The 16,613-nt window shown below is 35.4% G+C and overlaps 1 protein-coding gene across 6 annotated transcripts in view; it reads left to right on the forward strand.

Annotated features, from left to right (window-relative positions):
• The window catches only part of TkR99D (Tachykinin-like receptor at 99D), a 156,121-nt gene that overhangs the window by 47,572 nt on the left and 91,936 nt on the right, over window positions 1-16,613 (forward strand). For all 6 annotated transcript variants that reach the window (XM_067760633.1, XM_067760634.1, XM_067760635.1 and 3 more), the window contains exons 2-4: window positions 887-1,044; window positions 6,683-6,857; window positions 7,161-7,373. In XM_067760633.1, the coding sequence (XP_067616734.1) occupies window positions 887-1,044; window positions 6,683-6,857; window positions 7,161-7,373 (546 nt within the window). The remainder of the gene's footprint in view (window positions 1-886; window positions 1,045-6,682; window positions 6,858-7,160; window positions 7,374-16,613) is intronic.

The following is a 16,613-nucleotide window of genomic DNA, read 5'->3' on the forward strand; positions in this document are numbered from 1 at the left end:
TACTTAGTATCAGATTAGTGATGTGAGTATCAGTTAGTGATGCTAATAGTCGTCACAATAAGAACTAATTTTGGGTAACATAACGGGTAAATTTTGGTCTGTTCAGGACTGTTTTCGTAGTTATTTCTGATTTTTAGACTTGATTTTTGTGACCGCCGTAGTCTGATGTTAGCGTGCACTGACTACCACACCAAAGATCCTGTGTTCAACGCCGGTGCAAAGCAATATCGAAAATCGAATTGTAAAAGGTTTTCTAAATTAGAAAAAAGGTTTTCTAAGAGGATCGTCCCAGGCGATGATACGGCAAGGACTCCGAGTGTATCTCTGCCATGAAAAGCTTCTGAGTTAAAATTCTATACCTTGCAGATACCATTCGGGGTCGACATAAAACATGTAGGTCACGCCCCGCCAATTTGTTTGAAAAAAAAAAAATTGGAAGAGAACCTTGGCCGGTTTCGGCGTTGCGCCATCATCATTATTTTATTTTTTCCCCCCAAATTTCTGCCGTATTTGTATATACTATTCCATGTCAGTAGAAATATGGCCGAGATAACTGCAAAAAATGTGTGTGTCCCGCACTTTTTTTTAGTTAATCCTTCACCAATACTTTTGCCGCTACAAAGTAACTTATCGTTACAAAAAATTTTAATTACATGACTCTTATGACGATAAGCTTTTGCTGTGAAAGCTGGCGCAGTTCACCCGCCCTAATGCCATGCACGTAATGCACACAAGCCGCAACAGAAAAAAAAATTGAATGCGGTTAATTTGTAACACTAACAGTGTTTTTTTTTTTTTCTTTCTCTCCCACCTTGCACACATGTATAAGACTTTATTTGCTTTTAATCTTCGCATTTTCCCATACGTTCTTTTTTTGTTATTTCAGCGATGATGATATTTCATTCATTTTGCCATGGTGGCGTCAAGTGTTATGGACAATATTGTTTGGTTTTATGGTGATGGTAGCGACTGGTGGAAATTTAATTGTCATATGGGTTGTTTTTACAACTAAAAGAATGCGCACGGTTACCAATTATTTTATAGGTGAGTTATTTATATTGACAGCATAACGTCATTAAAAACGATATCGGTATTGTGAAATTTTTTTTTTAATTTAGTACATATACATATTATATTACACACAACAGCATTTAGTACCTTTGTTAATTATATAATATTGCGTATCTTTTAAAATTTTGTAAGTGCTACTTTAAATATATGTAGTTCCCTGTAGGGTATTGTTTTAATTTTGATATTTGACTCTTTGATATTTAAATGTGACAGTAGCGTTTCACAATTCATACATATGTATATAAAGTAGACCAGGTATCAGTTGTCTTGCTGTAATGTTAGCTTGCTTGAAAATACTTCCGATCAATATATTTGTGTTGGCGTTATATTCCCGAAGCCTCTGATTTAACACAGAGCTGATTGTTAACAGGCATACAGCACTGATGACAGAAATTTCATCAGCGCTCACCTGAGTTTGACTTACCGTGTTTCGGACTGCCAAGACAATTAGTTAATGTCCAGCAACCACACTAGTGATCACAATAAATATTTGGTTTCACCAATGGTTTCACCAAGGCTCCAAGGTTTAGATCGATCTCATTTGAAATTATATCGTTGCTGCGATTTTGCAACTAGCTTTCGCTATGTCACCATTATTTTATTTTATGTGGTATCACAAAAGCCCTTCATGTTGAAGATACAAGATATAATTTATCAGATATTAGATATATAATATAAGATATAAGATATAAGATAAAAGATATAAGATATAAGATATAAGATATAAGATATAAGATATAAGATATAAGATATAAGATATAAGATATGAGATATAAGATATAAGATATAAGATATAAGATATAAGATATAAGATATAAGATATAAGATATAAGGTATAAGATATAAGATATAAGATATAAGATATAAGATATAAGATATAAGATATAAGATATAAGATATAAGATATAAGATATAAGATATAAGATATAAGATATAAGATATAAGATATAAGATATAAGATATAAGATATAAGATATAAGATATAAGATATAAGATACAAGATATAAGATATAAGATATAAGACATAAGATATAAGATATAATGTAATAGTATTTATTCATTACAATGGTTGCTGAATATCATTTTTTTTTAAATGATAGCCACAGGCGTTTAGAAACTCTACATACAACTCTACTACCATCGCTTCTACCGCGTTTTTAGCCAACTTAAGTCAGTACTATTGATATAAATGACACATTCCATATCAGGTGCAAAAGCTGTTAAGGTCAGATGCAATCATATCTCCAGGTAACAAACGCTGAATGCTCTGCTCATTAGGTGTTTAATTGATATAAGATATGATGGTATAGTCACTCCATGCATGCATTGGCTCTAGTTGGAGTAGTCATATAATCCCGTTCTTACATAGATTACACTTCTGAATTTAATTATCTGTTGACATTGGTGTCAAAACAACCGCAGTTCAGGTTGGAATGTAAACTTGCAACCCATTAGCACTTGGCTTTGGCCCCATTGCTAGGAAAATTGCCAGGCACCCAATTCTGCAATTGATGATAACTTTGTCCTTAAATGACCTAGACGAAGCAGTAGGGTGGGGAATTATTCTGAAGCACGGTTCTAGTGAAGATGTATATATGCAAACCGAAGGCAACAGTATTTTGTCTAGAGTTTTGAGTTAGCCAATATTTAAGGCCAGGGTAGGCTTAAGCTATGCTACTTTGAAAAATAAAGTCCTGTCTCGGAAAACGAAAATCGTACTCTATAAATCACTTAGCGTACCCGTCCTGCTATATGGTGCAGAAGCGTGGACCATGACAACATCATATGGAGCGGATCTGGGAGTGTTCAAAAGTTCTTCGAAACATTTATGGACGCGTTGGCGATGGCGAGTACCGAAGAAGATTTAACGATCAGCTGTACGAGCTTTAAGCAGATATAAACATAGTCCAGCGAATTAAAGCGCAACGGCTGCGCTGGATAGGCCATGTTATGCGAATGAGAGATGACGCTCCTGCTAAGAAAGTGTTTCTATGGGAGCCCGTCTACGGAAGCAGAGGAAGAGTGCGGCCCCACTCCGCTGGAAGGACCAGATGGAAGACGATTTAAGCTCCCTTGGTGTGACCAATTGGCGCCAGTTGGCAGAGAGAGGAAGCCACTGGCGCACCTTGTTGGACGGCCATAACCATTTAAACGATTAAGCGCCAATTAAGTAAGTAAGTAGGCTTAAGTAAGTAAGTAGCCGTTCTGCTATTGCTACTCCTTCTGAAGGAAAAGTATCAGGATTCGTAATTTTATTATAAATGGTTTAAGTTACCCTTTTTGGATTATATTGAATCGTACGACGTGTCGTATGAGTAACTTTTTAATTTCCCTTAAAAAATTGGCTGACAGTGTATTAGCAGTGATAACAAAGATACGCGGGCTAACTTTTAAAATGGGTTTCTGTTTATCATAGTTCCGGTTCTTCATGTGTCACTAATATTGTTGGTATATATTATTATTCTAATTCGCTTGTTATTAGCAAACAAACATTTGATAGGCTTTGCCTATGCTGGAAGAGCATGACTTTGAATAAATGAAATATTGCATATAAATATATATGGTCACTCTAATGTGTATACATGTGCCCATATATGCACTTTCCTTCACATATTCTCAGCAAAAAGCATTTAGTACATAGGGCAAAATGTATATTTACTTTTCGGCATTCCTCCACTTAATTAATTTTCGTGCAAATCAAAAGTTATATAATTATACCCACGTAAGTGCATACACCAAATTCAACAGTAATTCGAATTCGAAATAATTATCTTCATTTTTAGCACATTTAGACACGCACACACACACATTTGGCGCTTACGACAACATCACTTTTAATTTTCGAACTAAGCTGCGGTTTAGGTAAAACAAATTTCAGAAATTATATTTTATTTACACATACATGCATACTAACCATGTATGTATGAAATTCATGTGTACACACATAAACACATATACACATATGCATATTTCGTGTCAAGGATAAAACCAAAGTTAACAAACCGGTTAAATGGTACTTACAAGAATCGCAATGTCGAGCGGTTCCACACTTCACATTAAGTGCACACTCGTTACACACACACACACACATACACACAGCTAAGCGATTTATAAAATGATAAAAACCAACTTTTGTAAAGCATACACGCGAATAACCTTTTACATGTTGAAAGGAATTTTAAAATTGTAAAATAACATATAACACAAACAACAAAACTAACTTTGAAGATAAACTTGCAAAATTGTTAAGCAAGGTTAATGCGGAAATCCAATTTGCGCTGATATGTGGGTTTCCTAAAAAACTCAGAATTTCTTATCTATTCATTTAATACATTATGGGTTTCGTTAAATAAATATAACAAATTTTTATTTGCTTACACTGCAGCAGAAAACAAAAAAACAAACATTAATCGTATTACAAACTTACAGAGCTTACCGTATGTATAGGGAGAGTTTGGAATAGATAGCTATTTCAAGTTGTATATGAGAAAGATATGTTGTTCTGGACATTATTTTTTGATGCATGAACATATTTGCTCAGAGTATGAAGGAATACAGGGTGTAAGAGTAAGTGTATGTAGTAGCGCAATTCGGAAACAATGTATGTATGTGATAGAGTTGATATGAACGAAACCTGACATCTAATCAGTTTATAGATATTAACGAAGACAGAACAAGAAACCGTTGATATATAGAGGAGAGAATGCAACGACAATGGATAAGAAGTAAATACGGAGGAAGAAAAAGAGAAGGAAGAAATAGAGCATTATAATCATGATTTTGATAATGATTACTTACTTACGTGATTGGGGCAAACCGCTTAAACAATTATTGCTACCCGACAAGGCGCACCAAGGAAATTTAAATCGTTTTCCATTTGGCCATTCCGCCGGAGTGGGGGCTGCCCTCTTTCTCTGCTTACATAGGCGTGTTCCGATAAAAATACTTTCTTAACCGGAACGTCACCTTTCATTCGCATAACATGGCCTAGCCAGCGTAGCCCTGCGTTTTAATTCGCTGTACTATGTTGATGTCTGCGTAAAGCTCGTACAGCTCATCATTAAATCTTCCTCGGTACTCGCCATCGCCATAGCGTGGAGGTCTGTCAATCTTTCGAAGAACTTTTGCTCCAACATTCCCAGAGCCGCTTCAACTGGTGTTGTCATGGTCCATGCTTCTGCACCTTATAGCCGGATGCGTACGATAAGTGACTTGTAAGGCATGATTTTTGTTTTCCGAGAAAAGACTTTACCTCTCAATTGCCTACCTAGTCAAAAGTAGCATTTAGTGGCAAGAGTGATATTTCTCTCAGAGCTGATGGTGTTGTTTGTGTTAATGCTGTTTCCCAAATAAACGAAGTCTTACTATCGCAACAGTCTTTTACAATCATTACATGGCGTAAATGAGCTGACTCTTTCTTTCGTCAAGCCCATCCTTTCCGCTTCTTTTTCCGGTTTTCGATAATGATGTAGATGATTATAACGATGCGTATGGTTATTGTCATAGTTGCGAAGCCAAAGCAAGACAAGAGAAGCCACGAAACGGAAAAGAACAGGAGGAAAAGGAAGATACAAAAAATGAGAGTAGGGAATGGAAATTTTGGAGTTCAAACTCGAAGCCGGAACCGAAACAATGGCAATTTTTTCAATTTGTTATCGAAGTGTAAACGGTTTGTTATCGATTAGTTTTCGGTTTGCATGTTACCGATATTTTGTCGTGTTATCGAGCAGCTATCAATTTATTAACGAATAAATTTCGAATACCTGTCAAATTTTATCAAAAAGTTATCGATCAGTTATCAACGAAGTATCAGCATGTTATCGAAAAGTTCGTGATTTATCATAAAAAATTAATTGACAAGTAATCGCTATCGATTTATTATCAGCTTGTCACTGAAAATGTATTCAATTCATATCGATTTCGTAACCAAAAATTATCGCGTTGATAGCGGAATGTTATTGATATTCAGCCGACGTGTAATCGATTTGGTATTGACGACACAACGGTTTGTTATGCAACAGATTACGAAAAACTTCAATACATAATCCATAACACATCTGTTGCCTATCGATAATAAGGCGATAAAAAAACCTATAAGAATTTCTCGACTCATAGTTTAGAAGCCGTAAGCAAACCGATAGCTCGACGATAACTGTTCCTTTCGATCATAAGCTGATAGTAAAGGAATAACTTATTGGTGACAGTTGTTGCCAACACGAAAGCAACAATATATATGAGGCCATTCGAAGGCTTCTATGGCATAACGCCAAAACTTGTAGGATCAAGTACTAATCATAGCCATTCAAGGCAGAAGTGCTTCATTGAAAGCATCATCGGTCTCTGGTGATGGGTATGTACCTGAACCTCATGTAGAATTCGGGAAGTTTACGGTGTCGAATAAGGCGTGGAGATCAAAGAACTGGGAAAGCCAATTGCCACTGCTACTATATTCGTGTTCGCTGCTGTATTATGTTCTTAATAAATACATACATATTTCACATAAACATAGTATACTCTGTTTCACCATCTATTCGAAAATTCCTTTTAGCTCCTGTAGAACTCTCAATTGTAGCAATCAAATTAATTGAATATTCCACTCTCCTCCATGCAGTGAATCTCTCTATTGCGGACGCTATGGTATCGAGTCTCAATGTTACATTCAACTATGTTTATATGCTGGACAACGATTGGCCTTTTGGTGAAGTTTACTGTAAAATATCCCAATTTATAGCAACGTTGAGCATAAGTGCCTCCGTGTTTACACTAATGGCGATATCCATCGACAGGTGAGTTTGGGTTTGTGTATGAGTGCGCGAATGCAATAAACCACAGCGATCGCTCATGCTGGGCGGCAAATTGTGCAAATTGCTGCTGTATAATAATAGTATTAAACTCATATCATGTTTGTGTGTGTGTGTGTCCTAATAATGTATGCACTGGTAGCGTTTCAAATCGTTGCAATGGCATACCACCCACACATAGTTACATGCCTAACATATATACATACATAAACGCATATGTAAATGAATCAAAATGTATTTTGGTTACTTTATTTGTTATTCTCTCTTTTACCTTTTATCGTTTTTCAGATACATTGCCATTATGAAGCCGCTGGAGCCCCGCATGAGTAAAGAATGTAATTTGGGTATAGCAGCTTTGATTTGGGCTGCATCGTCAACAATTTCATGCCCCATGCTCTTCTTCTTTACTACTGGTGAAGTGAAATTGAAGGATGGTATCAGAATAGTTTGTTACACGGAATGGCCGGATGGTCCGACGAATCATTCGCAACTGGAATATGCGTAAGTTAGAAACGTGTTATGTAAATCCAAATGTGGAATTAATGGTTATTTAGAAAAAATGTATTGAGGTTCTCACGTATTCTAAATCGAGTTACAAGTATATAAAAGAGCTTCGTTAGAGCAATATGCTTTTGGTGACTTTTTTGATATTCCTGATCGAATATTTTTAGAGTCAATAGTGGAGTATTTTCGGTGCAATTTTTAGATCATTTCAGGGACTATTTTTAGGCATATTATTCGATCCATTTGATTCTTTTTCGGAATCTCTTCAAGGCTCTCTCGAGATTTGAGGTTATTTTAGGGATCATTTCAGCATTGTTTTTGAGACTATTTCGACCCAATTTTAAATTTTTTTCGAAGCTATTTCGAGATGATTTTGAAATTGTTTTACGGACAGTTTCGGGACTATTTTCAAAACTATTTTGGCATCAAATTAGACAATTTTGGAACAATATTACTTCGAAAATATTTCATAACCACTTCGGAATATTGACTTTAACGCCAATCAGAAAAAAATTTTCGGGATTTCACGAATACTAAATTGTTTTTCATGCACAGCAAAAGCTTTTTCCGAACATAGGTGAATTTTTTGATATTCGAGATCGTATATCTCTCGGATGTACCAGAAACTATTTCGAGCTCTTTTAGAGATCACCGCAGGGCCGTTTTCGTGATTTTTTTTTTTTCGCGAACATTTAGCGGGCAATTTGAGAATATTTCGGAAAAATTTCGGTATCATTCCAAGACTGGCATTAAAGGGACAGCTATTGGAATCGTTTCTAAAATTTTTTGCGGCTATTTCGGGATTAGTTCCGGATTGCTATATAGATTATTTTACAATTACTGTAAATATTTCGATATTATTTTCGAAATTGTTTTGAGATGTTTTCGGTAAATATTTGGAATAATACTGGAATCAATCAATAACTATTCAAGTTATTTTTGAAGATCAGTTCCGCATCGTTTCATGATTGTTGTCGGGACAATTTTGGCATCATTTTGGAACCTTTTTGTATCTATTTTGGACGTATTCCAGTTTTCGCGAATATTTCGGGACTATTTTGAATTCATTCTCCAACTTTTTAGAAACTACTTCGAGATCATTTCGGTGATGTTTTAAGGATTTTTTTAAATTATTTTTAGAACTAACTTGGGATAGATTTCGAACCATTTTAGAACAATAACGGCATCATTCCTGATTTGAGATCATTCATATTTCATATATATTTATTAAGTCAAATGGTAACAACCTTACTGACTAGATTACTGGTTAACTTAGTACTAGTTTAACAATTTTAAAATGAGGTCTACTGAGATAAGTAATAAGACTCAATGCGTGCCTTAAACAGAGACCTTGGCATGGCAAAGTCCAGATCAAGGCTTCTAGATAGGCGATTAAATTCTAAAATACCTCTTAGAAGAGGTGCGAAACTGAAGTAATTCGAACGCAGCACTTCAACGTGGAATGTATTGTGGAACCGGAGAGCTCTGTTATGGACATTGGAAGTCAACTGCCCAAGTAGTTCTGAACAGTCAATGACACCGGATATTTTGTCAAAAATAAACGTTATCTTTTGAACAAAATGCCTAACTTCAAGTGGCAATACATTGATAAGCATGCACTAGCATGGTAGGATGGCAGGGGATTCTATTTTCCGAATATGACTTCAGCCACGACAGAAAGCTTGAGTGAAAGCCCATGTTTTCAAGTAGAAGCAATTTGTGCGAAACTGTGTCGAAAGCCTTAGAAAAATCCGTATATATGGTGTCAACTTGACATTCGTCCTTAAACGCAGAGACACAAAACTGAGACAAAGCAGCCAGATTTGTGACAGTCGAACGTCCCGCAATAAAGCCATGCTGACATGGATCGACTATTCTATTGTTAGCGAATGAAAAATTGTTTTAACTACCTTTTCAAAAAGTTTTGAACATGTTGACAGTTTGGATATTGGCCTGTAATTCTTTACTTCATTTTCATTGCCATACTTAAAGATAGGGGTGATAGACGCCAGCTTCCAGCGATCAACAAAAACTCCAGACGATAGCGAAATATTGAAAATATGGCACAATGGCACAAAAAGAGAAATATTACACTTCTTAAATAAAAAAAGGACAATCGATCTATATCCTTTTTGATTGAGGACTGTAAGGAGGATATACCCAAGATAATATCGGTTTCAGATACGGACAAAGACCCAGAATCTAAAGGTTTGGGGCTATCAGTAAGATACCAGTTATCAAAGTTATCCGCCTCAACAACAAAAGTAGATTTAAAAAATTCAGCAAAAACACTTGCCGAATCGACCAGACTATTAGAGCAAATGTCATTAAATTTAACACAGGTTGGTATATTAGAACAACCTTTCTTTGAACGAACACAGTTCCGAAAAGATTTAGGATTAACTTTCAACTCATCTTCAACTAGAGAAACGTATTTATTGTACAAAAACGTATGAAGAACATTGAACTGCGTCATACAAGAAATATACAGATCTTTAAAAGCAATATCGCTGGTTGCCTTGTATAATTTAAAGTACTTGTTTCTTTGGTTTTTCAACTTTTTCAGACTTTGTTTGCATATTGTTTTCAGCAACACAATTGAGAGATTATATGAGATCACTAGCAAATATAGCAACAATACTACCCAGATTTCTTATTTCAGAACTCAGCGTAGAAATTACACAATTTTTATCTTCGATAATTGAGTATAATGGGCGGTCACCGTGGTGTGATGGTAGCGTGCTCCGCCTACCACACCGTCTGCCCTGGGTTCACACCCCGGGCAAAGCAACATCAAAATTTTAGAAATAAGGTTTTTCAATTAGAAGAAAATTTTTGTAAGCGGGGTCGCCCCTCGGCATTGTTTGGCAAGCGCTCCGGTTGTATTTCTGCCATGAAAAGCTCTCAGTGAAAACTCATCTGCCTTGCAGATGCCGATCGGGGTCGGCATAAAAAATGTAGGTCCCGTCCGGCCAATTTGTAGGGAAAATCAAGAGGAGCACGACGCAAATTGGAAGAGAAGCTCGGCCTTATATCTCTTCGGAGATTATCGCACCTTACATTTATTTTTTTTTTTAATTGAGTATAATGAGCGAATTTCAGCTGATAATGAATCGCACTTTAGTGATAACTGAGAATTCTCGCATTTTAGAGCATCCGTGGTAGATAGTATACGAGCGTTTTCACAACGTAGATCGGCAATGCCTTTAACGATACCACTAAATTTATCATTACGCTCAACATTGTTAACGATAGTGGGGAGAGAAATGGGTGGCGGAGCACGAATAGACACGCGCCGCTCAATCGAACAAATTTTGCAGAAGTAAGGTTTATTAGATGAGATGAGAAAATCAAGATCAGCCGATAACATGTTGACACACTTCAAATGAAAGAGGTCATTGCACTTAGCACACAACACTTTGAGTTGGCCTCTCTAAAACCTTTTGTCCACATCGCACGGCATTATAAGATATTATGATTATGGTTTGCCACTATTATTTATTTATTTTTATTATGTTCATTTGAAAAATATAAATGGCTTTAGGAATTAAAATCCCAACAAGAGTCACTATCTCACTGCAGCAATAGGCACAGATTATTAACATTTGTAAGGTTAACTATAGAGAAACACAAAAACACGGAGCAAGCACAAACAAGTCCGTATCGTTTGACGACTGTTTGGAATATTCCTGTACCATTTGTGGATATCTCCAGCACTATTTCGAGATTATTTTGAGATCATTTAGGGATTTTATTAGGTGTTACTCCGACCTCAGTTCCAGATTTGTTCACGCATTATTTCTGAAAAACTTTTTGAAACTATTTCTAGATCACTTCCCGACAACCGGCACAATTCTTAATTTTTACGACCATTTCGAGATTATTTTCGGGACTATCTTAGAATATTTGAGACTATTTCGAAAATGTGTCGGTATTTTTTCCAGAACTATTAAGGGATTCTTTTGGGCATCACTTCTGGAACACTCCTGGAGTGTTTTCCGGTATATCTCGGGATAATTTCGAGACTACTTTTGAATAATTTCGGAGATCGTTCCGAAACTATTTTGGAATGTTTTCGGCACTATTTTTCGCTTTGCGTAATTTATCATCGTAGAAAGATTCAATCGCCATATTTCAGTTCTCAATCTTGCATAGTTACAGAGATATTAAGTTTTATGCAACATAAGTGTGCTTTTTTTCAACAATATTTATTTATAAAGATTCGTGTGGTTGCAACAGAATTTCAGAGGGCATATAATAAGACACATATATTAAGACGGATATAAAGTGCTTTTAGCTACTTTCAATAACTTAACTCAACAGGTTATTGAGTTCTCGCGCTTTAGAGCTCAAAAAAGCTTACTAATAAAAAGGCCAAGCCACACCCGTACTCAAAAAATCGAATATAGGTTCGCTTAATAAAATATTACCGACATTCTATTCGCATATTATTTAACACCCGTTTAAAGCAATGTATGTAGCACAGGGCATCCATTTAATAACGTACCAAAAATATGTGAAGATCATGCGACTCAATTCTTTTACTAAGTTAATCCAAAATTAATTTCACTTTATCGAATTGACTTGACTAGTCGACAATTTTACAAAGCCATTACAATACAATTTTTAAATGGACAAATGTAATTTTTTCTTTGAATAAACAACGCAAAGGGCACACTTTTATTACTTAAACTTCTTATGAAATTATATTCACACAAGCATTAGCAGCATATATGGGCAAAATATTGTTAAAAAATATTAAGTCTAGATTTGCAAATTTGCAAAATTTTTCATCTTTTCAGGAACTACCTAGAATTTTTTAATATTACACAGAACAGTTTCTTTTTTTAAACAATTTGACTTTAAAAAAATCAATTTTTCTAAACAATTTTGTTTTGCATATTTCCAAAAAAAAAATTTTGCATTTTTCAGAAACTACTTTTAAATTTTTTTTTTCCTTTTTCAATATCTAAATTTTTCTACTCTTTGGAAAAATTTATAATTTTGGCGCAGTTTCCCAGAACTTCTTCCTTTTCTTTTATTTTTTTTTACTGTTTTAAATTTTTGGGGTTTTTGAAAAGGCTGTTCTTATTCTTCCGAAACTTTCAGTCACAGAATTTCAAAATTTGTATTTCTTTCTTTTTTTTTTTGTTTTTACGGCTTTTCTTAATTTTACTTTATTATGAACCATATACAAAAAAACTTCGGACTACTAGTAAAAATTAGAAGAAATTATGATTTTAAGCGCAGTGTTACACTAACTTTTGACCATTTTTTAGAAACTCTAGAACTATTTAAAAACTTTTGAGAAAACTTTTTTCCACTTTTTTTCCAATTTAAAGTTTTTGACATCCTAGAAAAATATTATTTTCGGTGTAATGTTGCAGAATATTTTACCAATTTTAAGGAACTCTAGGAATATAAAACAGAAACTAAGAATCACTTCTGGAACACTCCTGGAGTGTTTTCCGGTATATCTCGGGATAATTTCGAGACTACTTTTGAATAATTTCGGAGATCGTTCCGAAACTATTTTGGAATGTTTTCGGCACTATTTTTCGCTTTGCGTAATTTATCATCGTAGAAAGATTCAATCGCCATATTTCAGTTCTCAATCTTGCATAGTTACAGAGATATTAAGTTTTATGCAACATAAGTGTGCTTTTTTTCAACAATATTTATTTATAAAGATTCGTGTGGTTGCAACAGAATTTCAGAGGGCATATAATAAGACACATATATTAAGACGGATATAAAGTGCTTTTAGCTACTTTCAATAACTTAACTCAACAGGTTATTGAGTTCTCGCGCTTTAGAGCTCAAAAAAGCTTACTAATAAAAAGGCCAAGCCACACCCGTACTCAAAAAATCGAATATAGGTTCGCTTAATAAAATATTACCGACATTCTATTCGCATATTATTTAACACCCGTTTAAAGCAATGTATGTAGCACAGGGCATCCATTTAATAACGTACCAAAAATATGTGAAGATCATGCGACTCAATTCTTTTACTAAGTTAATCCAAAATTAATTTCACTTTATCGAATTGACTTGACTAGTCGACAATTTTACAAAGCCATTACAATACAATTTTTAAATGGACAAATGTAATTTTTTCTTTGAATAAACAACGCAAAGGGCACACTTTTATTACTTAAACTTCTTATGAAATTATATTCACACAAGCATTAGCAGCATATATGGGCAAAATATTGTTAAAAAATATTAAGTCTAGATTTGCAAATTTGCAAAATTTTTCATCTTTTCAGGAACTACCTAGAATTTTTTAATATTACACAGAACAGTTTCTTTTTTTAAACAATTTGACTTTAAAAAAATCAATTTTTCTAAACAATTTTGTTTTGCATATTTCCAAAAAAAAAATTTTGCATTTTTCAGAAACTACTTTTAAATTTTTTTTTTCCTTTTTCAATATCTAAATTTTTCTACTCTTTGGAAAAATTTATAATTTTGGCGCAGTTTCCCAGAACTTCTTCCTTTTCTTTTATTTTTTTTTTACTGTTTTAAATTTTTGGGGTTTTTGAAAAGGCTGTTCTTATTCTTCCGAAACTTTCAGTCACAGAATTTCAAAATTTGTATTTCTTTCTTTTTTTTTTTGTTTTTACGGCTTTTCTTAATTTTACTTTATTATGAACCATATACAAAAAAACTTCGGACTACTAGTAAAAATTAGAAGAAATTATGATTTTAAGCGCAGTGTTACACTAACTTTTGACCATTTTTTAGAAACTCTAGAACTATTTAAAAACTTTTGAGAAAACTTTTTTCCACTTTTTTTCCAATTTAAAGTTTTTGACATCCTAGAAAAATATTATTTTCGGTGTAATGTTGCAGAATATTTTACCAATTTTAAGGAACTCTAGGAATATAAAACAGAAACTAAGAATTTTTTTTTCAATCTTTTAAGCTTTTCCTACTTTTTTGAAACCAATCCAGTTGCATTTTTTTCTTGTTTTCAGCAACTTTCGAGCTATTAAATACAAAAAAAATTTGGTCTTTTTTTTTTGAAAAAATAAATAAAATGGCGGAATTTCAGCAAATTCCAGAACTACATATGTAAAAGTTTACCAGAAAAAAATGGTCGCGTTATTTTGCAAAACTTTTTGCTTATGCTCAAGAAGTTGAAAAACTTCTTATGTATTATTATTTTCGACTTTTTTAATGTACACACGCTAAAATTTCGCATATTTTTGAAACTTTTTCTTCGTGTTTTGAGGATCTCGAGAGCAATTGAAAATTTATCGATTTGAGAAGACCGGAACTGCGTTTCAAATAAAATTCAAAAAAATTTTTAGAGTTCGAAAAATGTTTTTGATTTCGAAGAATGTTTTCGATTTCGAAAACTGTAGCTGAAGATTTTTTTATACTTTTACTGGTTTTTTTTTTAATTTTTTCGAATTTCATGAAAAATTATAAAAAATGTATCGTTACAGTTTTCACAAAAAATTTCGAATTGAAAATGTTCAACTTTTAGCTCATTTGTTAAAGGCTACTCGAATTGAAAAAGGTATGAATTTTAGAAAATCAAGATAAATTAAAAAATGTTTTTGAACTCGGAAACTCTAACATTTCATAAATTTTCGAGGATGCATTGCCATGTACAGCTGCGAGTAAAAAATCAGTAAAAAATAAATCTAATTTCGAAAGTAAAATAGGGAGAAAATAACTGGTAAAATTTGTAAACTCGTTTTTGGTGCTATTTTTGCTCCCAATTTAACTCATCCTAATGTACATCATATAAAAGCGTGCATTTACTGTCGTATGCTGATTGCATTGATACCATCGCCCTAAACACCCACGCCATTAGTTCTGCTTACTCCAAACTTGAAAAAGAAAGCGGTAAGGATGGAATTTATGGTGAATGAGAACAAAACGAAGTACCTGCTGTCATCAAGCAAAGAATCAGCTCATATGCGCCTTGGCAACCGCGCTACTGTTGGCAGCCATACTTTCGGAATAGTAAAAGACTTCCTTTATTTGGGAACCAGCTTCAACACTAGCAACAACATCAGCTCTGAAATCCAGCGAAGAATCACACTTGACAATAAATGCTACTTTGGACTAGGTAGGCAATTGAGAAGTAAAGTCCTCTCTCGAAAATCATACTCTACACGTTACTTATCGTACCCTTCCTGCTATATGGTTCAGAAGCATGGACCGGCAGATGAAGTGGCTCTGGACGCTTCCCAAGGCAGTCGGTTCAATGTACCGGAGCGACTCGGGATTTTCCCGACCAAGGACTGTCATTTCAGTGTAACCCCATTTAATTTGTTGCGCCCTCCCACAAATTGTCATCCTCCCAGCAGCTCCTTGCAGCAGGACTGCTCCATATTCTCTTACTCCGGGAAGGCATCGAATCCAATCCGGGTCCGTCTCCTGACCCCGGTCCTGAGAAATGGTTTTGCTGCATCTGCCGGAAAAGAATCTTTCAGGACGGTCATACTCTGTTCAGTGTGTCTCATTTAAGGGATGGTTGCATCGGACAGGTTGTTCTGGGCTTGATCCCAAAACCCGACGTCCACGTAACTTTTATAAATCTCTTGTGGCTCCTTGCTGTTCACGCCCAAGGGCGTCCCGTAGTCTACGCCTAAGCGCCCCCACCCCACTACCTTCCAGCAGTCCCGCTGCTCAGCAAGCCACAATAAGTATCCGCTGTTGCTCGCGCCCCATGGCGCCAACAACTCAAACAGCTGCTACCACTCATAACTACTACCTTCGTAGTAGAGTCGGTAGCAATGCTGAGCATCAGCCCCTGCCCCCGCCCCCCCCCTCTTTTCCGGCAGCAATCGTGTAGGTCAGGGAAACAGACTCTTAGTCCCAACCTCCGTTTGCACCGTTTGCCAGCACAGAATATATATGTTTGCGACATCCGCCCATAACTTCCACAGGAAAGACCGCGAGAGCGGAAATGGAGGCGGCCTCGCGTTTATCATACACCACTCTGTGCAATATTATATATTTGATCCTGGCATCGGCCGCAGGGACAATGTCTTAGAACGTCAAGGCCTACCTGTCCGGTCAGGCGATGCAAGCCTAGAAATCATCAACATCTACATCCCTCCTGCCACCTGCTGCCCCAATGGATACCGCCCTAATATCAGAGCCTTACTCACTGGCAACAATCGCATTATCTTAGGCGATTTCAATGCCCATCACGATCTATGGCACTCAAACTTGCGGGCGGACAGTAGGAGTGAGATGTTGGCGGATCAA

This window comes from Eurosta solidaginis, chromosome 1 (assembly GCF_040869045.1).
Source record: "Eurosta solidaginis isolate ZX-2024a chromosome 1, ASM4086904v1, whole genome shotgun sequence".
In the NCBI taxonomy this organism is placed as follows: domain Eukaryota; kingdom Metazoa; phylum Arthropoda; class Insecta; order Diptera; family Tephritidae; genus Eurosta; species Eurosta solidaginis.